The sequence below is a fragment of the Rana temporaria genome, chromosome 1, assembly GCF_905171775.1.
Source record: "Rana temporaria chromosome 1, aRanTem1.1, whole genome shotgun sequence".
Classification (NCBI taxonomy): Eukaryota; Metazoa; Chordata; class Amphibia; order Anura; family Ranidae; genus Rana; species Rana temporaria.
Window position 1 is genome coordinate 521,486,124 of NC_053489.1, and position 25,188 is coordinate 521,511,311.

Below are 25,188 nucleotides of genomic sequence, written 5' to 3' on the forward strand. Positions count from 1 at the left end.
TGCTGGGAGGCTACACAGCGCAGTCCCAACACAGGACAAGGCAAAACAATTGTTCCATATGAATTCACACCCCTGTGTTGCAGTGTTGTACGCTGAAAGAATGTACAGCATCACATTTTTCCAACCCATCAGGTTGTGGTGCAAAATACTGCATTGCGGTGTGTGTGTGTGACACTAAATGAGATGTCCCTTGTGACATTTCAATAAAGTTCTAACAAAAAACCTAACAGGGCTTAGTTCATCGACACTTTCTCCCAGCGCAGACCATGGCCAAGCAATTGGCATAGCTGGTGGTACGAACAAGTCCTATTTTGCTTCAAGTAGGATCCTGTGTACGTGTTCATCTAAAAACCTCAATCTGTTTTTCTCTATAAGGCTCGGTTCACATATATGTGATTTCAATGCTTTTTGAACCGCATCCGATTCGCATGACGTGAACCAAAGCGGCTTTCTATGGAGCTGGTTCACATTTGTGGGCCAGCCGCAGCACATTTTTCAAAATATCTGTGTACAATTTTTCACTCTGATTCGGGCGTTTTCAAGTGTCCTACACTTAACAAATTCACACCTGAACCGGTAAATAAAACCACACCGATGAAAATCGCACTGAAATCAACCATGCACATATGTGAACCGGCTCTAAATGTTGTAACTATTTGTGTGTGTATATGACTATTTTTAAATGGTTACACGATGTCCTGAATAAAAGTTGGCTTGCCATACACTGATCGACATTTGACCAGCATGGACCGCTTGAATTTCAGTAAATGTGTGGCTACTCCTGCTCAATAGACGATTGTTTTGATCGCCTTCTGTTTAAAGGGACACATTTTTAAATTTTCCATTAATCAGCGGCTGCATGTTCAGATTCCAATGTCCCGGTGGGCGAATTCCTCCGTTCACCTTCTTTATGTGGAAGAAGCAATCTGTTAGCTGGCTGGGGAAAAAATAGCAATGTTTGTCCAGCTTTACTTGTTAAATCTGTTGAAGTTCTTTCTAGTTAAAGGTCAATAAGAGGTTTAAAGTCCACTGCTTAGACTTTGCTTTAATAATCTCATGGTCTGATAACAGCCACTGCCCTTTCTAGTACTGCCTTTACTTTATAACTTGCACTTTTTAAAGAGGAACTTCACCTTTCCTTAAAAATAAATGCACCCCCTGCATCCTTTTCCTTGTCTTTGGATCCACTGGGCTTGTAAGTATATTGCAGCACAAAAATTCCACCAGCGCTTTACTCCTATGTCCTATTACAGGTCCTGTCTCTCGCCACCATGTTTGTTTACATCACCGGGATAGATCTACCTCTTCTGCAGCTGGCCCTCCAATGACGTGATACCAGACTTTGCACATGTGTAGAAAGGGATTTGGTGTCGTGCCTTTACATATTTTTCTATGAATAGAGGATAGTTCTGTTTCAATACAGTCAGAGTCCCTGCTCGTTGGAGTTTAAAATCTAAAAGGGAGGGTCAAGGGATACAAAAGGTTATCACTGTGGGTGATGGGCTGATGGAGAAAATAAAAGTACAGTTGTTAGGTGGGGGCAGAATAGACATCTCTGAAGAGAAGGATTTTTAGGGATGATGTAAAGGTGGACAGTGTAGGAGATAGTCGGACAGATTGAGGTAGGGAATTCCAAAGGATGGGAGAGGTTCGGGAAAAGTCCTGGAAGCGAGCATGAAATTAGGTGATGAACTATAGAGCAGGAGTTCTTGGGAGGAACGAGGATATTTTTGAGACTAGGTTAATGATGTAGCTGGGGGCTAAGTGTTGGTTGACTTTGTAAGTTATTAGTATTAAAGGAGAAGTCCAGCCTGAGCTAGTTTTGTCTGGGCTATGGGTCACAGAAGTGCAAGTCGTTTTGCACTCCTGTGACCCGTTTTTAGCAGAGAAGTGGTCTGAAGTCCGCTCTCTGCTGATGTCACATAGATCAGTCAAGGCACCGCGTCATCTCGACTTCAGAAGTCTGGATCGGCCAGGTGCCTGGACTAATGGCTGTCTCAGGCTGAGAGTCTGAGAAAGCCAATCCCCCGCCCCTCCACAGCTCCACGCTCCAATGAGCGTATAGGAGCAGAGCTGCTGATTGACAGTCAAAAGCTCTCTGCTCAGGGAGCCAAGAGAAATGAGCCATTGGCGGTGTTTGATCGCTTAGTTCTCGGTGCAGAGATGTTGGGGGACAGATACAACATCGGTCCGATGCTGCATTTACCTAGGTATGATTATGTTTTTTTTTTTTTTGTTTCCTATACTCCTCTTAACTAATGTTCTTTAGCAAGGAACAAACATTCCACGTTAATTATGCTACCAAAATTGGTGTGCTGTAAATTGCCTCCAGCATTGTGACTGTTTCTTCTTGCTGGAGGCTGCCATTTTGCTGAAGTCCAGAGCCCCTGAGCAACGGTAATCTTAAGTGTCAGCAGATCGGCCTCTACAAATTCGGCACGGCTCCTAAAAATAGAGAGCAACTGAGCATGTGCAGAGCAGGGTGAGATGAGACGATGTATTGCTGGATTTTAAATAGTATAGTCACTTATTTTTAATGTTTTGCATACCAATACCTGCAATATAGGCCAGCATCTAATGATCTAGCAGGACTTAAAGGGGTTGTAGTCTGTTTTTTTCACCTTGTGACTGGCCCCCCAGCCCCTCCCCCCCCCACAGTTTTTACTTGCCTGAGCATTTTCATTCAATCGGCCTAGACGCCCTCTTTCTCTGCCTGGGGTCCTGGTTCTTGATTGGATAGATTGATGGCAGCGCAGCCATTGGCTCTCGCTGCTGTCAATCAAATTCAATGATGTGGGCGCCGGGGAGGTGGGGCTGAGTCCGTCCTTCGTGTCTATGGATGCCGAATGATGGACTCAGGAGCGTACCCGCAAGGTAAGACCCCCGGGAGAGCGCTTCTTCTAGTGGGTTATCTGATGCGGGGAGGAGCCACTGAGGGACCTCAGAAGTCGAGGATTGGGGCCACTCCGCAAAACAAACTGCACAGTGGAGGCAAGTATGATATGTTATTTAAAAAAAAACGGTAAGCCTTACAATCACTTTAAAGTGCATATGAGTACCACAAACCAGAAAGCAATTTGTTTCATTTTTAATATTCAAAGCAAAATGCCCCAGCCATTCATGTATCTATGCTTTATTTAGTTGAGAAATTACTTTAAATAACACCCCCATAGCATTTCTGGCTGCGGCCATCTTGGGTATAGGCTGGTTCATGCCACAAAAAACTCACTTTAGATTCGTTCCAGGTGCGTCTCTGCATGCGCGTTCCGTGTTTTTTTTATGCATTCCAGGTGTGTTTTTTTTTCTTCTTCTTTTTCCTGTGTTGTATTTTTTTTTTTTTTTCACTGAACTGGGGTCCGGTGCACTTTTGATGCGTTTTTACTATGTTCCAGTGCAAGAAAAATGCAGCATGTTCTACTTTATTTTTATGGAACTGACTGCACCAATTTATCCTACTTTCCATGGGTTTTTGATGCAGAAAAAAACTGCACTGGGTTGCATGTGGTATGAACTGGCCCTAAGGGTAGGTGATTCATGTAGCATTTACATCCTAGAATACATCTGCCCGTAGCTCAAGCATGAAAGCAGGAAGGTGTGCTTAGCTGAGAGCCCCCTCCTCCCCTCCTGTAGACTCCTGGGATGTATGACATCATTTCCCTAGGCATAGATACCAGAAAGTAACAGAAGAAATGTAAATTCTGCATATCTGCCTTCAGGGGGGTGCGCGCAGGCCACGTCTGCTGTGAATATGAAAAAAATAAAAATCGAAATTGTTTAAAAGAATCATACTTGGGTGGATGCAGCACCGGTCCCCTGTCGGCTCTAAGGCCCCTTTCAGACTGGGGCGGGAGCCGCGGTGGCGGTATTACGCCGCTAAAAGTAGCGGCGCTATACCGCCGGGATTGCCGTGGAAATCAGCCGCTAGCGGTGCGGTATTAACCCCCGCTAGCGGCCGATAAAGGGTTAATACCGCCCGCAATGCGCCTATATAGAGGTGCATTGCGGGCGGTATTGCCGCGGTTTCCCATTGTTTTCAATGGGAAGGAGCGGTGAAGGAGCGGTATACACGCCGCTCCTCTCACCGCTCCAAAGATGCTGCTGACAGGAGATTTTTTTGTCTCCCGCCAGCGCATCGCCTCAGTGTGAAAGCCCTTCGGCTTTCACATTGAGGTAGCTGGGCAGGAGTTTTTCAGGCGGGATAGCAGCGCTATTTTTAGCGCTGTACCGCCTGAAAAACTCCTCAATGTGAAAGGGGCCTTAGACTGAAAACCGAGCAATCAAAGACAGCTGATCGCTCGGTTCTCAGAGCTCCGTGAGCAGAGACCTGGTGACTGTCAGTTATTGGCTCTCTGCTCTGCCTACCCATGCTCACTGGAAAGCGCTGGTCTATGGAGTGGGTGAGAGCAGCTGGTTCAGGCTCTCAGCAGCTCGCTGAGAGGCTGAGCCAGGTACTGATCCAGATGTGGGCAGATCCTGACCATATTGCGTTCTTGGACCGGCTCTGTGACGTCAGCCAATGGCAGGCTTCAGCCCGTTGTCTGCTGAAAACGTGTCACAGAAGTGCAGAACAAACCAGCTTTTTCTGTACTTTTAACTCTAAACTTTTTGCATACACAATTTGTTCTACATGTTTGTAGTAGAGTATTGTACTGTTAGCCATTGATTAATGCAGGATCACTGATAGTCTGTGTATGTATGTGTATACTTTTTGGTGATATTTTACTGCTTGCACTTTGAAAGGATGAGCAAACACAGCAAGGGTTGCTTTTTAGTGGCTTGAAACTGCTGAATACACATTGAAATTTACCTACAAAGATACTGACAAAGCATTTGTCTTTAAAAACTCCTCTGATTAGGCTGAAATGTCGGCTGGTTTCTTTAGCATTTTGCAGAAAGATGTTCAGCCTTTGCTGTGAGAATGTTTTCGGTGACTCATTGGTGTAGCCTGCAGAGTGCCACGCTGAGATTTGAACAATGCTAGGCCAGCATGTTCTGGTGAGTTGCGGTGTGGTTTACCACATGGGTGTCTATGAGGACATCAAAGGTAAAGAACCTAGGTTTCTGTAGCTTTCACAATTCTCTCCAGTTCTCGGAGTTGTCTTAGACTTGTGGGCTATTTCAGGTTACAGGGTTTCTGTTTCTGAGATCATGCCGTACAAGTCTTGTTCTACAGCCAAATGTTATCGGATTCCCACTGTCCCTATGCACTTCTCACCTCTGGTACAAAGTCTGACACGCCAGAGCTGTGTTGTCTGGAGAAAGGTTATGAACAGCTGACGGCACTGCTTTCAGTTTCACAGCAACCATGGGAAGTCTAGCTGTGCTCTTTGTGTTCACAATGTGTCCTGAATATCCAGTGTAAGTAGTGAGGAATGCTTCTTCAAATGGATGTAGTCCGCACACCCAGGTGACAGAAAGCAGTCTTTAACTACGTCCTGTCCGGGGCCATTTTGTACTTTTTTTTTTTTTTTTTTTTTTTTTTTTTTTTGCACGTTAAAATAATTTTTTGCTAAAAAATTAAACCTTATATATTTTCTGAAAGCAGAGGCCCTGGAAAAGAAGTGGTGGCTGTTGCAAGTTTTTATGTCGCACAATATTTGCGTAGCCATCAAACGCAAATTTTCAAGGAAACAAATATACTGTTGCACAAAAACACAATATAATGCCCATTTTTATATATAGATAGATAGATAGAGATATATATATATATATATATATATATATATATATATATTAGTGTAAAAAATGATGATACGTCTTGTAAAGAGATATTAAACATGTCGAGACTCAACAATTTAAAGCCTTTACAGGTTATCAGTGTACAGTTAAAGTGGTGGGATGACTATTTAGTTGAAAACCTAAGCAAATGTGACAGTCCTCCTTCACGGCAGTTAACCACGGAAAATTTGGCTGCTCAATGACCAGACCATTTTTTGCGATTTGGCGCTGCGCCGCTTTAACTGACAATCGCACGGTCGTGCAATGCTGTACCCAAACAAAAATGTACATTTTTTTTCTCCCCACACATATGCCGCGTACAGACGGCTGTTTTTTTGTGATGAAAAAAAATTAAAATGATCGTGTGTGGGCAAAACTTTGTTTTATGTCTTCAAAAAAAAGATTTTTCAAAACGTCGTTTTTTGTTTCACAGAAATTGTAGCAAAAAACGATATTTAAAACGACGTTTTTAAACCCGCGCATTCCCAGAAGCTAGTTATGAAGTGAGCTTCAATGGAAAAAAGTGGTGAAACGTAACCTTGCTTTGCTAGAGCATTGTGAAAAAACAATGGTGTGTAGGCAACTTCGTCTTTGAAAATTATGTTTCAAAAACGTTGTTTTATTTCATGATTTAAAACGTCGTTTTTTTTCATCACAAAAAACGACCGTCTGTACGCGGCAATAGAGCTTTCTTTTGGTGTTATTTGATCATCTCTGTGGTTTTTATTTTTTGCGCTATAAACCAAAAGAGCTAATATTTTTTTTTTTTTTTTTTTTTTTTTTAATAAAGCTAATTTTTTCTCAGTTTAGGCCAATATGTAATCTTATACATATTTTTTTAGCGTCTACAAAATAGGGGATAGAGTTATGAAATGTTTTATTTTATTTATTTTTTTACTAGTAATGGCGGAGAACTGTGATTTTTTTTTTTTGATTTTTTTTATTGGTACTGCAACATGGCGGACACATAGGACATTTTTGACACCTTTTTGAGACCATTGGCATTTATACAGCGATTAGTGCTATAAAAATGCACCGATTACTGTGTAAATGTCACTGGAAGGGAAGGGGTTAACACCAGGGGGCAATCAAGGGATTAATTGTGTTCCCTATAGTGTGTCCTAACTGTAGGGGGGATCGGACTCACTATAGGAGATGACAGATTGTGGTTCCTAGCTTATAGGAACTCATCATCTCCATCTCCTCCACGCCCCTGTTCTGCCTCTCGTGCCCCGCGATCGCTCGTGGCCGGTGGTCATCCTGTAATGGCGTTTAAAGCTTTGCCTATGGAGAGTTTTAAGTACCGTAGTTTGTCACCATACCACAGCGCAATTTAACCACTACCCGACGGCCGTACGACTTTATACGGTCGCGGGGTGGTTGTGAATCTCCAACAGGCTGTAAAAACATGGCCTGCGCGCGCATCCAGCGGCGCGGGCGCGTCAGGCGGCGCGCGTGCTCCCCGCATCGCTGAGATGCCGATGCGAGTGCCTGGCGGCCGTGATGTCCGCCAAGCACTCGGGATCGGCGGCTACAGGGACAAGACGTGGAGCTCTGTGTGTAAACACAGAGATCCATGTCCTGTCAGGGGAGAGAGGAGACCGATCTGTGTCCCTTGTACATAGGGACATAGATCGGTCACCTCCCCCAGTAACCCCCCTTCCCCCACAGTTAGAACACAATTTAGGGAAACACATTTAACCCCTTCCTAACCCCCTAGTGTTAACCCCTTCAATGGCAGTCACATTTATACAGTAATTAGTGCATATTTATAGCACTGATCGCTGTATAAATGTGAATGGCGCCAAAAATGTGTCAAAAGTGTCCGATGTCTCCGCCATAATGTCGCAGTCACGAAAAAAATGCTGATCGCCGCCATTAGTAGTAAAAAAAAATAATAATTCTGTCCCCTATTTTGTAAGCGCAATAACTTTTGCGCAAACCAGACGCTTCTTGCGATTTTATTTTTTTACCAAAAATATGTAGAATACGTATCGCCTAGACTGAGATTTTTTTTTTTTTTAAATTGGGCTATTTATTACAGCAACAAGTAAAAAATATTGTTTTTTTTCAAAATTGTCGCTCTATTTTTGTTTATAGCGCAAAAAATAAAAACCACAGAGGCGATCAAATGCCACCAAAAGAAAGCTCTATTTGTGGGGAAGAAAGGACGCCAATTTTGTTTGGGAGGCACGTTGCACGACCGCGCAATTATCTGTTAAAGTAACGCAGTGCCACAAGCTGAAATTTCACCTGGTCAGGAAGGGGTATATGTGCCCAGTAAGGAAGTGGTTAAAGCACAACATGTTTGATCTATTTACTCGGGGGAAACCGCATCTTTCACATTTTACAAAAACAATCGGGTTATGTTGTGTGTGTGGTGTTTGTGTTTTTTTTTTTTCATTAATTTATTAAAGTGTATTTTTCCCTCAAAAAATTGTGTTTGCAAAACCACTGCACAAATACCGACAAAGAATTGCAACAATCATTTTTATTCCCTAGGGTCTCTGCTAAAAAAAAAAAAAAAGTTTAATGTTTTAAAGTTATAATTTCATTTTCTATAAAAAAAAATACTGATTTAAACTTGTCAACAAAATGCGCCAGGGAAAGCTCTCCACCGATCCCTGCCGAGCAGGCAGATGAGGTCCGTTTCCTCTATGGGCAGTCGGATATAAATGGATTGTGATTTAAACACTATTGGGGTAGTTACACAGAGACATAAACGGGCAGCTTTTGATGCACAAAAATATTTACTGCAATATGATCACTTGGTTGAAAAGTGTTACCTTTTATACTCCAATATGTTACTTTGACTAATGCTCTCACTATGCCAGCACTATTAAAACTCTACCCAAATAAATCACTTTTCCTCAAAGCTGCACCCACATTCAGGCCTCATGCACACTGGACGTTTTTGACGTTTTTACAGCAGCTGTTTTTGGCAGTAAATGTTGTTTGTTTTATTTTTTTTTTAATTTTTTTACAGTCCTTAAACGCTCCATGTTATCCTATGTGTCCATGTACACATAGGCTGTTATCAGCAGTTTTGGGCAGTGGCGTTTTTGAGCAGTAAAAAAAAAAAATGAAAACCAGTGGGCTCTGAGACGTTTTTCTCAGCTGTAAAAATGCTCTAACACTAAAACGCTCAAACGTTGCTCACCAGTGTTTTTAACATTTTTGACCCATTGAAAAAAATTTAATAAAATGCCTTTTTTTTTTTTTTTTTTTAAGGGGGAAAAAAAAAAGTGGAAAAATGCTGTTGTTTTTTTTTTATAACGTGATTTTAACGTCCAGTTTGCATGAGGCCTCAATCTTTTTCAACCTTTAAATTCTTTTCAGATATGTTATTACAATTGGTGCCTTACCAAGGAAAGATCTACCAATGTAAAATAACTATAAGGCACACTGGACACTGAAATGTTTTATAAAAACGCCAGTAGCTTTGCAGTGAGTCCTTTAACGTTTTTGCAATAGCGTTTATTATGGTTTTTCCCGCGTTGGCGGTTTTAGCGTTTTTTTTTTTTTTTCTTCAAATGTATCAAAAACGTTAAATTCTGGTGCTCAATGTTTTTGAGCGTTTATCAGCGTTGTTTTGTGGTCAGGAAAACGACTCCTGAACACTTTTTTTTTTTTTATTTTTTTTTTTTTTTGGGCGTTCAGAAAACAGCCCATAAACTCCATTGCTCCTAAATTTCCAAAAACCCATGTTTGCATAGACACATAGGATAACAGAGTGGAGTTTGTCTCCAGTGTGCATGAAGCCTAAAATGGCTTTTCCTCCAAGTTGCATTTCCCTGTCCTTTTTTGGTCTCTTTTGACACCCCTCTTGCTACCACAGTTTTACCAAGGGACATCCACAAGGTTGAATCCTCACGTTTTCCACTCTGCTGCCTATACCAAGTTTAGGGTTACTGAAGCCTTCGGGGCTAGGTTGTTTAGATTGCAGACATTCACATACTGTACCTCCTAAGGCCTCTTTCACACGGAGCAGATCCGTAATTGATCCGATCCGTGTGTGTCCGTCGGCTCAGCGGGGATCCCCGCAGAGATGTCGGCGAACAGGGCGGTCCCCGCACACAGTGCAGAGACCGCCCTGTCTCTCCTCTGCTCTCCCCTATGGGGAATCGGATGAATACGGACCGTGTGTCTGTATTCATCCGATCCGTTCCGCCGGACGGAAGAAAAATAGGGTTTTCTTCCGTCCGCAAAAGCGGATCTTTGCGGATGGTTGCGGACATTAGCGGATACATCATCCGCTAACGTCTGCAATCCCATAGGGAACCATTACAAGTCCGTAAACGGACTTGTAATAAACGGACCGTTCGTCCGTACGTCTGAAAGGGGCCTAAGTATGTACCATATATTGTTGGTGAAACCAGGCCCGGACTGGGACAAAAAATAGGCCCGGGCATTTTAGGCTGAGCAGCCCATTTTTTATTTTTTTATACAGATCAGGGAAGCATGATCCAGGCCCCCTCCTGTCACAGTGCGCTCCCAATCGTAAGCAGCCAAGACATTTCATGGTCTGCAGCTGCACATATACAAGAGGAGTGTATATGTGTGGCTGCAGGAAAGTTTAGGATAGTTCAGACTGGGATCCAAACACACCTGAGCTCATCCCCGCCAAGGGGAATGCTGCAGTTGGCTATACGGCCTCAGCTCAGGTTCAAACTACTGCATTGGGAAACCCCACATGTAATTTGCACAAGAATCACAGCACATTCCTGTGTGAATCACATGTGCTGTCTCTGGGGTGCAATTTGAGCCATGGATTTGTATGACTCAAATCGCACTGCATTCACACCAAACTGGTGCAGGACCCTTTTATTGTCCACACCAGAATCAGAATGCATGGGTGTTCACGCCCATGCGCTCCGATTCGGCAAACTCTGCTGCATTTTGCAAACCGATTGCGGGATGTTGTTAAGTTAACATACACTCTGCAATTGGTTCACATGGACAGGTTGCGATTTGGATGCAGTGCTTAAACCGCAGCAAATTTGCTGTGAATTCGCACCACATCTAGTGTGAACCCAGGCTGAGAGAACAGTTAATTTTAGGGCACATTAAAAATATATTACCCACAATTATGTACCGTATTTATCTTCATATAACATGCCCCGGCGTATAGCACGCACCCCCAACCTGGAAGGGAAATTTCAGGAAAAAAAGAAAATACTCAGTTTGAATGCCCCTCGTCTGTGTCTTGCCCGGCATCCATCGGAGGCCTGGTCCGGCGTCCGTCTGCGGCCCTGGTGGTGTCCTCCCCGCTTCTCCCGTGTTTCTGAGTCGATCCCCGCTTCCCGCGCTGTGTTTGAACGCCGCTGCAGACATATACCGAGCGCAGTACACTCGGGTACACTCGGCCAGGCTCGGCTCCCCTCACGGTATACGCTGGGGGGAAAAAGTGCGCGGTATACGCTGATAAATACGGTAATATAATCCAAATTTAATTCCTGCATTTTTTAAGTAATATATATGATTTTTTTTGTGAACACTGCACTTACCCAGCCAGTACTAAATATACCACAATTACAAACACACACAAAAAAAAAAAAATCATATACACTTTAAAAAAAAACATCAATTGCAGCCTCACTGTGCCCATCAATTGCAGCCTCACTGTGCCCATCAATTGCAGCCTCACTGTGCCCATCAATTGCAGCCTCACTGTGCCCATCAATTGCAGCCTCACTGTGCCCATCAAACGCAGCCATTGTGCCTTCAAGTACAGCCTCACAGCATGAGAGCATGCTTTGGTCTGATCAGTGGTCTCTTTTGCACAGTAAAGAGTGATGCTGAACTTCCTGAGTTCAGCATCACCCTTTACTGTGTAAAAAAGACCACTGACCAGACCAAAGCATGCTCTCCTCATGCTGTGTGTAAAACATCATTTTTTTCAGGCAGGCTGGCATCACTTACTTTTTAGCAGTCTTCTCCAGGGAGTCCAGGCCCTAGGAAACTCCGATGGAATCCTTTGGAAATTCTGATGGAATTACTCCAATGGGGCATACACACGGTCGGAATTTCCAATGGAAAAAGTCAGTCGGAAATTCCGATCGTGTGTACAGGGCAGTAGACAGGACAATTTGATTTGTTGCAGGCTGGCTGGTAAGTGAGCTTGGAATTCTTCTTTTTTTAATTTTTTTTTGATGCGACACTCCTGAAAAAAAAAAAAAACGTACATTTTAAATAAATGGGGTGTTCAAACATTGTTAAAGTGCCCCAGGACCCTTTTGTATGCATGGAATCTGAGGTTAGGCTTGTGCTTCTTCAGGCGCCTGGTGAGAACCCACACAAAATAACGTGATTTTATTACTACCTCTGGCTGACTCCTTGGCGTCTTCATAGGGCTACTGCATTAGAAACATTAGCTCATAGTTTATTCCAAGAAACCTGATACAACTTTTTAGTAGGGGCAAACCCCTAACAATCTGGTTTTGCCAGAACTAGATTTTTGGGGAGTTATCACACAACCAGTTTTGGGGTATCAACATTTTAAGACCCAATTGGGAGATTAACAAAGCAAACTACGTAATTTTTAGTGTAAATTTAGGTACATTCCCGGTGCTCCAAGTAAACAAGGCCGGTACACAAGTTTTGTTGCTCTAACCATGCCAATCCACGTAAAAGTGCTATGCGCCAGTTTCTATAAATGTCCAGTCATGTGTTCCAAAATATGTAAGCACTTGCAGCAATGATATCATTTTGGAAAAGGTTTTAAAGTCTACACCATTAACAGAGTGATGCAAATACTGTAGTGAGGAGGGGTGCACAGTGATGATCGGCACTGCAGAAAAGTGAGGAGAGGGGTAGGATGGATGACCAGATCTTGCGCACCACCATCGGGAGACGAGTAACAAATTGCTGTGCGCCATGTGTATTAATTTGTTGTAGGGAGTGCCAGTTAGGAAGGAATACAGAAACTGGCCCCTTTCTTGGCATGTCCTATTCCTATGTTAACTCTGTGTGTTTCTGGCTGCATTATCGGTCACCATTGCATTTATATTGGTTTGTATATCATTTATAGGATGCACTTTATTTCTAAGGAATCTCTCCGATGTCTGACAGCACTGTCTTGTGCCTGTAGGCAGCCTTAGATCTGCTTTTCTCAATGGATGTTTTAGGAGTTGCATAGAAGATATGTAAACTGTACTGATAAGCCAGCTGCCTCTGTCTGTCGGCATGGTGATGAATGGTATCGGGCTACATATGTGAGCAGGTGGATGATCGCTGCTGGTTGGGCCTCACTTATTTCAGAAGGGGACAGACCATTCTGCTGGTTTGATGATCACAATTCAGATTTATATTTATTATTGCTGTGTTAACTGGGAGAAATGGATTTCTGCCTACCGCAAAAGGCCAAATGATTTTTACTGATTTTGTAAAGGTAGATTTTATTTTTTTATTGGCTAACTTTTTGTCTCGGTAAATTCATATATTGGTTTTGGAAAAAATCACAGAAGTCCAGTACCCAAAGTTAAAGCAGAACTCCAGGGAAACCCAAACGTTCTGACTTTTTTTTTGTGTGTGCAGTGTATAAATGGGTTACCTGTAATAACTCCTCTTTGGTCTGGATCACTGCTGTACAAGTCCCAGTTTCTCAAAATAAAGCCAGCACTATACTTCCAGTACTGCAGATATGAGAGCTGTGATAGGTGCGACTCCTTTTTCTCGTCCGCGTCCTTTCACAAAACATCTTGTATTCTGTCCCTGGAATGTAATGCATTCTCTGAACAGACAAGGGAAAAGCAACAATGAAAGGATACAGGGTGTTTTGTGAATGGCCAAAGTTAGGGGGGTGAGCAAATAATGGGATCGCTTCACTGTATGAGACCCACAACGCGTGTGGCTCTCTGACGTACAATGCTGGCTGTATATTTTGGCATGAATTAAGCTTTTGCCTTACACAGCAGCGATCTTGACCTAGGCTAAGCATCATGGATGAAAAAAAAAAAAATCACTTGTGTTGTGTAAATTTTTATTTTATTTTCCTGATGATCTTTTAATTACTTTTTTTTTTTTTTTTTTATTCTGTACGGACAGTGTAAGCTTTGCCATAATGACATGTACTTATAAACTAGTTATATTTTTTAATTATAGTTCTCGTGACGGAAGATTCCCCTGACTGCACAGGTTTTTGTTTAGTTTTTTAAGTTTGTGGCCTGCACCTTGTTAGATCAGGGTGAGTCTAGTAACTTATGTCTGCATATGGAGGTTACCTAAAGAGAATTTATTTTTATTTTTTGTAAAGTGGGCTTGCTTAATGGGAAAGTATAGGAATTAAATATAAACTTTTATACTCGCCTAGCATTAGTTTGACTGCCTCTTCATCTCTAAGACCGAGAAGCAAGCAATGAAAGACCATGCATTGCACTGCCCCTCCAGCTCTCACTGAAGTACTGGACTATGCAGGTTGGTGGGGAGCAGCTTGATCCGGCTCTGTGGCGTGTGAAGAAGCTGAACCAGCTCCGGGTCCAGGTATCATCTGGGTGGATCCTGACCCTAAAGTTGGGGTCTCTTCAGAGTGGGGACTGGGTGAGTGACATTAGCCGACAGCGGCCTTTAGCCTGCTGTTGGCTGAATATGAATCATAAGAGTGCAGAACAAAGTGCACTCCTGTGACCCATGAGAAGTAAGGCCAAAGGAGCTTTGACCGTACTTCTAAAGAAGGAAAAAAACAAATGTAATAACGTAAAAAAATGTTTTAACTCCCCCAGGGGACCAAGTGCTAGGCTGTGTAGTTGTAAAAGACTCCACAGAAACACACACCCACGTACCTGATTAATCTGACACTATTATGAATGAATGATCATCGCTGCGTGTTCATTCATCATGGCGACTGTTCACTCCACTTAGAGGACTCTGCACTGTCTGTAGTACTGTACCTCCCTCCAAAAGAACGCTCATAATTTGGGCTTCAAAGATGGATAGGGCTGCAACCAGCATAAAAAGATGCACTTTGGGGACAACGGAGCCACTGATCAGGACTGGACCAAGTTAAATATGCTTTTGGTCCCCTGACGAGTTGCTGTAAATGGGATTATAAAACATTTGTTCTGCTTAATCCTCAAGGGCTCGCATGGTGGACCAACAAGGGCTTGATGCGTATTGCTGACCTGTGCGACCACAAGGGTATCTTATCGAAACAAATCCTACTAGATAAATACCAACTTCCTGACTCAGAAATGTACCATTACTCCCAGATTTGCATTCTCTAAAAATTCTACAACGTACAAATAATTTAACAACTTCCACCCCAATGGAATATCTATGTGGGTCTTTCGATAAGCATATCGGTCATATCTCAAAAATATATAGCATCTGTCCTCTACATTGGAATTTTTTATTTTTTTTTAGATATGAACAAATGGGAACAGGATATAGAGGAAACGTTGGAAATTTATAAATGGTTTAAAATGGCACGATTCTCTTCAAAATCATACATTATTACCTCACTGATCGAAGTGAACTACAACGTTTTGCTGCAATGGTACATGGTACCAGTGAAAGTGGCGGCATGTGTCCCAAGCACTTCCCCCTTATGTTTTAGGGGATGTGGCATGGATGGCACAGTATACCACATATGGTGGACATGCCCTGAAGTCGGGTGCATTTGGATTTGCATTTATAATTTTATCTTTTCACTAACCCAGGTGAATTTAATCAAATCACCACAGTAGGCACTACTGGAAAGCTCAGTGGAGGGAGTGCCGGGACACATGAGGAAACTTATATCATTCATCTTTACAGCATCCAGGATAGCGGTAGCTAGATCTTGGAAGGCATCCACGATCCCCTTTGGTTTGGTGAGAACCAAGTTGTCGTGGATCGTGACCAATGAACGCCTTTCAGCGATATTACTCAATAAGCAACCAGTCTTTGATAGAGTCTGGGAACCTTGGATTAAATATCTGTCCGAAGGTTTATGAGGCATCGTACAGTTATGCCTAGAAATGACAGGGGTGCACATCCTCCCCCCCTTTATTTTTCCCTCCCTTCTTCTCTCCCCTTTCTTCCTTCTTTTTGCAGGCTTTTCTTTTCTACCCCTGCGTCCTGTTTGAGGGACCAGTGAGCTCAATGGTATATTGATGTAGGTGAAAAATGGTGGGGATCTACCAGACTTGAATTGCAACAAGGATTCATGGTTTAGCCTCCTCTCCCCCAATCATGGAACATCACATGCCGATATGGATATTGGTCACATGGTTATGGATCCCTCCTCTTCATGAAGTCTAAAGGAATGACGGGGACCCAAGAATGTGCTAACCCCCTTTTTTTTTTTTTTATATATTTGTTATGGGTTTTTCTCATTGTTTATTATGTTGTATATAGAGATAAGAAATACGAGTACATTTGTTGGAATATATCATTCTGATTATACCTCCAGTACCTTAAGACATCACTTTGTTTACAGAAATGCCTATTGTATGTAAACTTTTGCCTTGGAATTTGATATGTACAATTTTCAATAAAAATTATTGGAAAAGAAAACATTTGGTCTGAATAGTGGCTATGTATCCATTCACTGCCTTCAGTTGTCAATCATAAGAGAATTTGACTCGGTGGGGAATTAGCCTGTCAGTTTCCCATCAGGTTCTGCCCACCCCTAGTACAAAACTCCTCAGCCAATGACTTGTCGGTGTGGTGGGCTAAGTGGCCGGGGAGGATAGGAGGGAGCACACTAAGGAAGGGGTGTCCGCTCTGTGCAGACACTGACACCTATGTAACTGACGGGTGCAAGCACCGACCCATAATCGCACTAAAAGAAAAAATTAACAAATATTTACTAATCCATATGGTTTTAACCTAGCGATAAACAAGTATACGTTTTGGTACTTCTGTCTTTAAATATCCACTACGTCTATGGTCCAGCTTAAAGGGTAACTCCACGTTCGTGGGGGAACAAAAATGGCAAAGTAAAAATAATATAGCGTATACAATTTGCGGTAAAAGTCATATTGTATAACCTTTTAAATTATTTCCAGATATGTTATCACAATTTACTGCCTTACCAAGGAACTATCTACTGATGTAAAATAACTTCCTACTTGTGTGATTGGCTCACTGATTTTCCCAAAAGTCTGCACTAACATACAAGTCGGATTTCAAGCATCCCCTGCAGCAAAAATTTGATTTTTGGTGAGATACTTCCAATAGGAAATCATGTCTAAGACCCCTTTCACACTGAGGCAGTTTTCAGGCGTTTTAGCGCTAAAAATGGCACCTGTAAAGTGCCTGAAAACTGCCTCTCAAGCCACCCCAGTGTGAAAGCCAGAGTGCTTTTTACACTGGGGCGGTGCGTTTGCAGGACGGGAGAAAAAGTCCTGCAAGCAGAATCTTTGGGTGGTGTGGGAGCGCTGTATACACTGCTTCCACACCATCCCTGTCCATTGGAATGAATGGTCACTGCTTTCGGAGCGCCGCATCACGGGCACTTTTAACCCCTATTTAACCCCTTCTTGGGTTTAAAATGCCCCGCTAGCACCCAAAAAAGCACCAACAGCGATAAAGCGCCGCTAAAATGACCCGCGCTTTACGGCCAGCACTGCCCCAGCGTGAAAGTAGCCTGAGGGCCCAGTTCACACCAGACGCAGTTCCGTACAGTGTCGTGTGCATTTTTTCTGCACTAAAAATGCATGCACAGTGTTTTCCATGTTCTCCAATGGCTCTAGTTCACACCACACGGTCAGTTTCCAGGGCAGAAACGAACCGGAAACTGCATGGTGTGAACTAGAGCCATTGGAGTACATGGGAAACGCTGTGCATGCATTTTGTGCAGAAAAAAAAACACACGGAACTGCGTCTGGTGTGAACTGGCCCTAAAGGGATGCAGGCCCAGCAGCTTTCCTCATTGGTGCCCTGCAACTGTAGCAGCTGATTTGATGGTTATGAAACCACTCCCAATGGATTCACTTTCCCACATGGACACAGACAGTCTTTTTTTCAGAATAACTAAAGGTAGAAATCTGCATAAAGTTTGTTAAAATCCTTGTAATGTACATAGATCACCCAGAGGGGAGTTACTTTTAAGAAATTAAAACTGAAATCTATTAAAGGAAACCTGTACTAAGAGAGGCATGTAGCCTGCATTTGATAACCCCTGAAACCGATAGTTCACTGGCTGTAATGATGATCTAATGGCTCTAGTACTTTTCAGTCAATGACCTAGGACAAGTATGCAGATCAGATGTTTTGACTTTCTTGATGCCGAGTCAGTCCAAAGACTTTCAGGCAGGTAACTGTTTCAAGATTTCTTTCCCCTGTCAACAACTTCAAACCAACAGCTAGGCTGTTCCAGTGGGGTCGTGTTTTTTTTATTATGGAGCGTTTCCACTCATTTCCTGTTGTCTCTGGGACTTAAGTTAGGCGAAATGTCCTCAACAATACTCCGCAAAAAAATTGTCTGAAATAGTTCTAACTTGTAGACCTATAGACCGTAATATGCTACATGTCACACCTTTTTCAAGGTTCATGCACTTGGACCCCTGCACCGTTCTTTTTTTCCTTCTTTTTTTTTTTTTTTTTTTATGGCAATTTTAGTTTTTACATTAAGCCGTCAGCGGGGAACTCCACTGCCAGCTGATGACTCATTGGTTAAGGACACAGCGACCAGCTTCCCAGCCAGCACCTTAACAACCTGCTATTCAGTTTGTAACAAAACAAAAAAAAAACACAAACTGTATGCAAAAACGCATCGAAACTGCGCATTCTAAAATGCAAAAAACGTGCCAGCAACTGCATAGATGTGAATGCAGAAGTTTTGTGTTCATGAAAGTAGGCTGGGATATTTATACTGGGCTTAAAAAAAAAAAAAACTACAATGGTGTGTGTGTGAACATTATCAAAATCGGACTGTTGTCCCCACGTTGTAATTTTATCTTTTTATCTTTTGTTACTAGGCATTGAATGTAAATGAAACCTTGATAAAACCCCTGGAGCGATTTCGGAAGGAACAGCTAGGCGCAGCGAAGGTATGGTTTAAAATACTTTTTTCATTTCTATTTAATTTTAATTTAATTTATTTCTTTATTTTTTTGTCTTTTCTATACAACTTCCTCTTGAACACTGTTATCGTTAAAGTGAATCTTTAGCAAAAAATCTTGATTAATTTAAAGTGATATTGTACAATGCTAATTCATATTTTTATGCAACATATGATTTTTTATTTTTCTTCTGTGCAAGATATTTTGCCAGCCACCTTAGATGTTGGGCATTGCAGGTCTGGTGTCAGTATTGCTTGTCATCTTCTATGGCTGCCATAGTCCTGTGTGTATGGGTCCTTAATTAACTGTGCACCAGCTCTAATAATTACCCATGCCAATAGGAATGTATGGGATGCAGGGTGGTGCAGGATGATCCTCCTTGCATTGATTATCATCTGCTGGAGTAAGTAACCATCTACAGTTGCACATGACTATGTGAGCGGGAAAGGAAGGTTTTTTTTTTTTTTTGTTCGTAACGCTGGACACAGACCGTAAGGGTTTAGGGACATGCACCTGCGCCAACACAGACCCACCTCTTACGGATGTGTGAGTGGAAGCGATTCAGTGGCTGCAGAGCCGATTGCCTTTTTTCTGACAGGCAACAGTTATCTTGTTGGATTTACACAAACTCCTGGCCGTTCCAGTCACTGGGAATGTGTGCAAACTGCCCACCCCAATGCTGCCACTGTGGCAGTAAACGGGTTATTGGAGTACAGCTTTAATAACCATTGTATTTGAATGTTCATATTTCTATCTACCAAGCATTGTAGAAAGCGGTGTAATTGGGAGCCTGATATTGCTCACAATTTCTTTTTAAAGTGTAAGCTCACCTTTAGGCACCTTTCACACTGGGGTGGTGGGGGCATGAGCGGTAAAGTGGCGCTATTCCTGCAACGCTTTACCGTCGTTTTAGCAGCGCTATTCGGCTGCTAGCGGGGTGCTTTTTAACCCCTGCTAGCGGCTGAAAAAGGTTAAAAGCAGCAGCACTTTGCCGGCGTTTCGGCGGCGCTGCCCATTGTTTTTAATAGTCAGGGGCGCTTTAAGAGCAGTATATTCACCGCTCCTACAGTGCTTCAAAGATGCTGCTAGCAGGACTTTACTGTCCTGCTAGTGCATCACTCCAGTGTGAAAGCCCGAGTGCTTTCACACTGGAGTGAATGTAGCCGCTTTTTCAGGGAGCTTTGCAGGCGACATTTTTAGCGCTATATCGCCTGCAAAGCACCTCAGTGTGAAAGGGGTCTTACAGAAAATCTGCAAGGTGACACTGGACCCCTTCTACAGCCCCCTGGTCCTGCTGTACCGGAGTCCGGAGATCCCCTGCTGTCAAACACTGGGATGCGGCTTCACCGGTTCGGGGATTTGAAGTCTCCGTGGCTTAATTTCCAATCTGTACCTCTCACACGGGACGCGTTTGCGATACCATTATTTCTTAATGGCACCCCAAACGCTGTGCAATTTTTGCTGTGATTGTTGAGTACATGAGCTTCTTTGGCGCGTTTTTGAACGCAGGGAGGCCCATTCAAATGAATGGTGCCTTTTCAAAAACGCACCACAAAAAAGTTTAAAATAAAAATATGGTGCAGCAGGTGTCGTAGTAGTATGCTTAGGTGTGAATGGAACCTAAAGGTGAACTTGCCCTTTAAGGCAGGGGTGGGCAATTCATTTTCCCAAGGGGGTCACAGTCACACTGAGATCGGTACAGTGGGGATTTCTGCAGATCCTGACCTGGAGTATGGAACAGGTACACAGCTTCTGGGGTTTGCAGCATGCAGACGTTAATACAAAAAGTATTTAGCCTGGGTAGCAGAGAGGCGAAAGAGTGGTGGCATGTCTCTTGGTCAACATACTTCTGCTAGAGTTGAGTCTCCCCACTGCACTGATCAGATCCTTGGGTCCTCTCCTACCAGTGGAGATGTCTCCACACACACTTCCGTGTGCTTCTCTTGGCTTCATTGAGGAAATTGTGACCGGCTCATAGAGTCATGCTGACAATGGAGGCATCAAGGGCTGGATAGGGCACCCAAAGGGCCAGGTGAGACACTTGGGCTGCAATTTGCCTAGGTCTGCTTTAAAGGGGTTGTAAAGGTTTATTTTTTAAATCTCATACATGTCATACTTCCACTGTGCAGTTTGTTTTGCACAGAGTGGCCCCGATCCTGCTGTTCTGGCGTCCAACGGCGGCTCTCGCGTCTCCTCCCCTTAATGCCTAACCCCCTCTGGGAAGCTCTCTCCTGAGGGGGTTAGCTTGCCGGCACACTCCTGTGTCATACAGTCGGCGTCCATAGACGCTGAGTGTATGACTCGGTCCCGCACCCTGACGGCCGCGTCATTTGATTTGATTGACGGCAGCAGGAGCCAATGGCCGCACTGCTATCAATCTGTCCAATCAACGCCGAGACTCTGTGGAGAAGAGGACCCCGGGGGATGCGCAGAGCAGGTGAACAGGCTCAGGTAAGTAAAACAGGGGGCCCGTGACGGTGAGGTGTTTTTTTTTTACCTTAATGCATAGGATGCATTAAGGTGAAAATACGAACCTTTACGACCCCTTTTTAAGGTGTAACTAAACAAAACTTTATTATATTTTTTGATAAAATGGAGAGGGCTTAGAACACCTGTCAGGTTCTCAACACACACATATACATACATACACGCGAATCGCGGGCTGATTTGGTGTGAATGACATAATGCGGGACTCGCATTCGAGATGCCATTCATTTGACTGACCCCCTCAAATTGCAGTGCGGGTCTGCTGCGATTTTTAGCGTGATAAAACGTACTGCAATCGCGGCAACATGCATTGCGAGACGCATGCTGCCCAAAAGTAGCCCCTGAACTATTTTTGGGCAACGTGTGATGTGGGTTGCCATGATTGCAGCATGTTTTATTGCGCAACAATCGCACTACAGCGTTTTGAATCGCATGCAGATTTTCTGCGGATCTTCCTGAGATTCAGAACGCTGCAGGCTAAATAGTTAATTTTAAAGTAGTTGTCCCAGATAGGTATGCTAAATGAGCTTAAACTGGTGTTTTGAGCCTATGCCTTGACATACAGTTCTTTTACAGTAGCCCCTTTTTGCAGCTGTCTATATTATAAAGCTCACATGTGCATCTACTGTATTAAATTTGTATATTTGCTTTGTATGCCTTGGGAGTTTGTTACATAATGCTGTGATCCAGCCAAGCAGATTATAAAAGCACAGCTCCAAATATGCTGGTGTAAATATTTTCTAAGTTGAATATTTTCTTAGCGTTGCCCTTGGGTGGGGTACTGTCTCCTGTCCTCGTCCAAAAAAGGAATTTTGGAACAACTTGTGTTCAGAGACTCTTGGAGATGGATCAGCTATTGTCTGGCTGTGTATGGTTATAGTAAAAGAATAACAAGAGATTATTTTTAGACGCAAAAAAAATCTGCTCTATTCAGTTCACGTAAAAATGCACACAAACTTTCATTATTAAGCCGCCATGTTTTTTTTTCTACAGATTAAATAAATTAATAACTGATTTCTAATAGTAACTTCCTTATTAGTAAGGCTACAAAAACAATTATCTTGTAGAGAACCTGTTGATACTGCTGTAGTTACCGGTATCTGTATCAGGTTAAGGATAGTGGTGCTGTACTGACTACAATCCCCTCTGGGTGTTCTATGTAGATTGCAAGGAGTTTTAACACACTTTTAGCCAAATCCTACCTGTATCTGGAGAAAAAGCAGTTTGTTCCACCATGTTCTTGCAAGACCGAATCCTGAATGGGAGGATCTGCACAAAAAGCAGGGCACAAACTGTACAACCACAGGTAGCAGGAAGTTCCAACACTCCAGTATAGACAGCCGTGGGCACATCTTTAATGCTGTATTTACACCTGGGTGTTTAAAAAAACACACACACCTAAAAAAAAAAAGCCTGCCAAGTCACCCCCCTAAGGCCGATCTATCCATCGGTTCGGGTGCAGGTGCCGCCATTGTAACTAAGGGAAATCGGCAGTGGAGCCTTTAGGCTTGATGGACGGTTTCCAAATGCGCATGTGCAAGTCGCACAGTGCTTTCTGAATGGCTCCTTTGTCTTTTGGGACACAAACGGGTCCCAGGAGGAAATGACAATCTGGGCTGCATCTGAGGTAGGGCAGAAGAACACTCAATACTTTAGAAAAGGTAAGAAACAAACAAAAAAGTTATCCAAAAACGAGTGTTGGAGGTGTGGTCTTTCCTTTTAAGATAAAGTAGTACAAGTGGGTGTAACTTCACTTTAAAGAACCTTTTTCTGACACTTGTTGGTTTCAAGTTAAAATTATTATTTTTTGCTAGAAAATTACTTGGAACCCCCAAACATACATTTTTTTTTTTTTGCACAGACCCTAGAGAATAAAATGGTGGTTGTTGCAATATTTTATGTCAAACTGTATTAGCACAGCAGTCTTTCAAATGCAATAAAAAAAAATACACTTCAATTAATAAAAAAAAAAGTAAATGCAAGTCCAATTCTTTTTTGTATAATGTGATTGATGTTACGCTGTGAGAATCGTGATCTTTATTCTAAGCAAAAAAAATTCTAATTTTTCCCAGAATCGTGCAGCTCGTGTTCAAAAGACATGTTCTAAATCTCCAACCTCTTATACACACCTCAAACATTTCTCTGAGCATTGGGGAAACATCTTGGTGTGTAGTATCTCGTCAGGCGTTTAAAATCCCCATTCTTGGTACCTGGAGCAGATAGATGTTTTTTATGTAAAAAAAAAAGAGTATACGCTCTATTTATCGGAGAGAGTAATACCTAGAGCTCTTTCCCATTGAACCACATAATGTAATCTAAGCTCTGGGAAATGAGATGGTAGGGCTGTGAGACTGCGTGACGTATCTGGGCCCGATCACAGCATAACCATCCAAATTGGGTAAGAGGGCTCAGAGAAGGCTGACGCTGGAGGCAAAGTGGGCAAGTGGAATTTTGTTTAGAACGGGAGAGTGGAAAAGGCAGGATCTATAACGAGATGTGTCCTTGAAAGCCCACATAATGCCTAGCTTGAAACGAGCCACTTCGCTAAACCTGTTGGAACCTTGGGTCTGAAGGGTATGTGCTGAAGGAGGGATTCCCAATAAAGGGAAACGGGTGAAAAGCTAGGAAAGATCGTTGTACTCCGGAAGGATTTATTACATATGTACTGGGTTTTACTAACAGTAGGATGATATTTGGTAGCCTCCAGAACTGTCAGTGTTTTAACGAGGGGACTTGCAATTTATACTTCCCTTTATAAAAAGGAATTCATCCTTGGGGAATATCTCACCAAAAATGAATTCTCATGATAGCATGCCTAAAAATGTATATGTATTTTAGTGCACATGTATGAGAAAATCAGTAAGCCATTTATACAAAACAAATTTCATTTTCGAAATTATTATTTATTGTACAGGATTTATATAGCGCCAACCGTTTTTGCGCAGCGCTTTACAACACGAGGGCAGACAGTATAGATACAATACAGGAGGAATCGGAGCCCTGCTCGTTAGAGCTCACAATCTAGGAAATGTACAGAACACTGCCAGGTTGCAATATTGCATTTCATTTTATTTATTTTTTTACAATTTTAGAACACTAGAGTGGATTCAGATTGAAAAAGATAGGTCATTTTTAATAACCTTAAATACAAAATTGTATGTCAACTTTCTATTTTTATATATCTACACACATACATACATACATACATACTCCTAAGTTTATATACCCTGGCAGAATCTAAAAACTTTTCTTTTACTCATGGTTAGTGTTTGGCTGAAGCCATTTATTATCAGTCAACTGTGTTTACTCTTTTTTTAATCATGATAACAGAAACTTCCCAAATGACCCAGATCAAAAGTTTACATACCCCGGTTCTTAATACTGTGTATTGCCCCCTTTAACATCAATGACAGTTGAAGTCTTTTGTGGTATTTGTGGATGAGGCTCTTTATCTTCTCAGATCGTAAAGCTGCCCATTCCTCCTGGCAAAAAGCCTCAAGTTCCTGTAAATTATTGGGCGGTCTTGCATAAACTGCATGTTTTGAGATCTCCCCCAGAGTGGCTCAATAATATTGAGGTTAGGAGACTGAGATGGCCACTCCAGAACCTTCACTTTATTCTGCTGTAGCCAATGACAGGTCGACTTGGCCTTGTGTTTTGGATCGTTGTCATGTTGGAATGTCCAAGTACATCCAATGCGCAGCTTCCTGGCTGATAAATGCAAATGTTCCTTCATTATTTTTTGATAACATACTGTATTCATCTTGCCATTAATTTTGACCAAATGTCCTGTGCCTTTGTAGCTCACACATCCCCAAAACATCAGCGATCCACCTCCCTGTTTCACAGTAGGAATGGTGTACCTTTCATCATAGGCCTTATTGACTCCTTTCCAAATGTAGTGTTTATGGTTGTGGTCAAAAAGCTACATGTTGGTCTCATCACTCCGAATGACTTTGTGCCAGAAGGTTTGAGGCTTGCCTCTGTGCTGTTTGGC

The 25,188-nt window shown here is 42.6% G+C and overlaps 1 protein-coding gene across 3 annotated transcripts in view; it reads left to right on the forward strand.

The window, feature by feature from the left end:
* Positions 1 to 25,188, forward strand: part of ARHGAP10 (Rho GTPase activating protein 10) — a 333,889-nt gene that overhangs the window by 98,006 nt on the left and 210,695 nt on the right. For all 3 annotated transcript variants that reach the window (XM_040331859.1, XM_040331844.1, XM_040331851.1), the window contains exon 4: positions 18,621 to 18,692. In XM_040331859.1, coding sequence (XP_040187793.1) covers positions 18,621 to 18,692 — 72 coding nt within the window. The remainder of the gene's footprint in view (positions 1 to 18,620; positions 18,693 to 25,188) is intronic.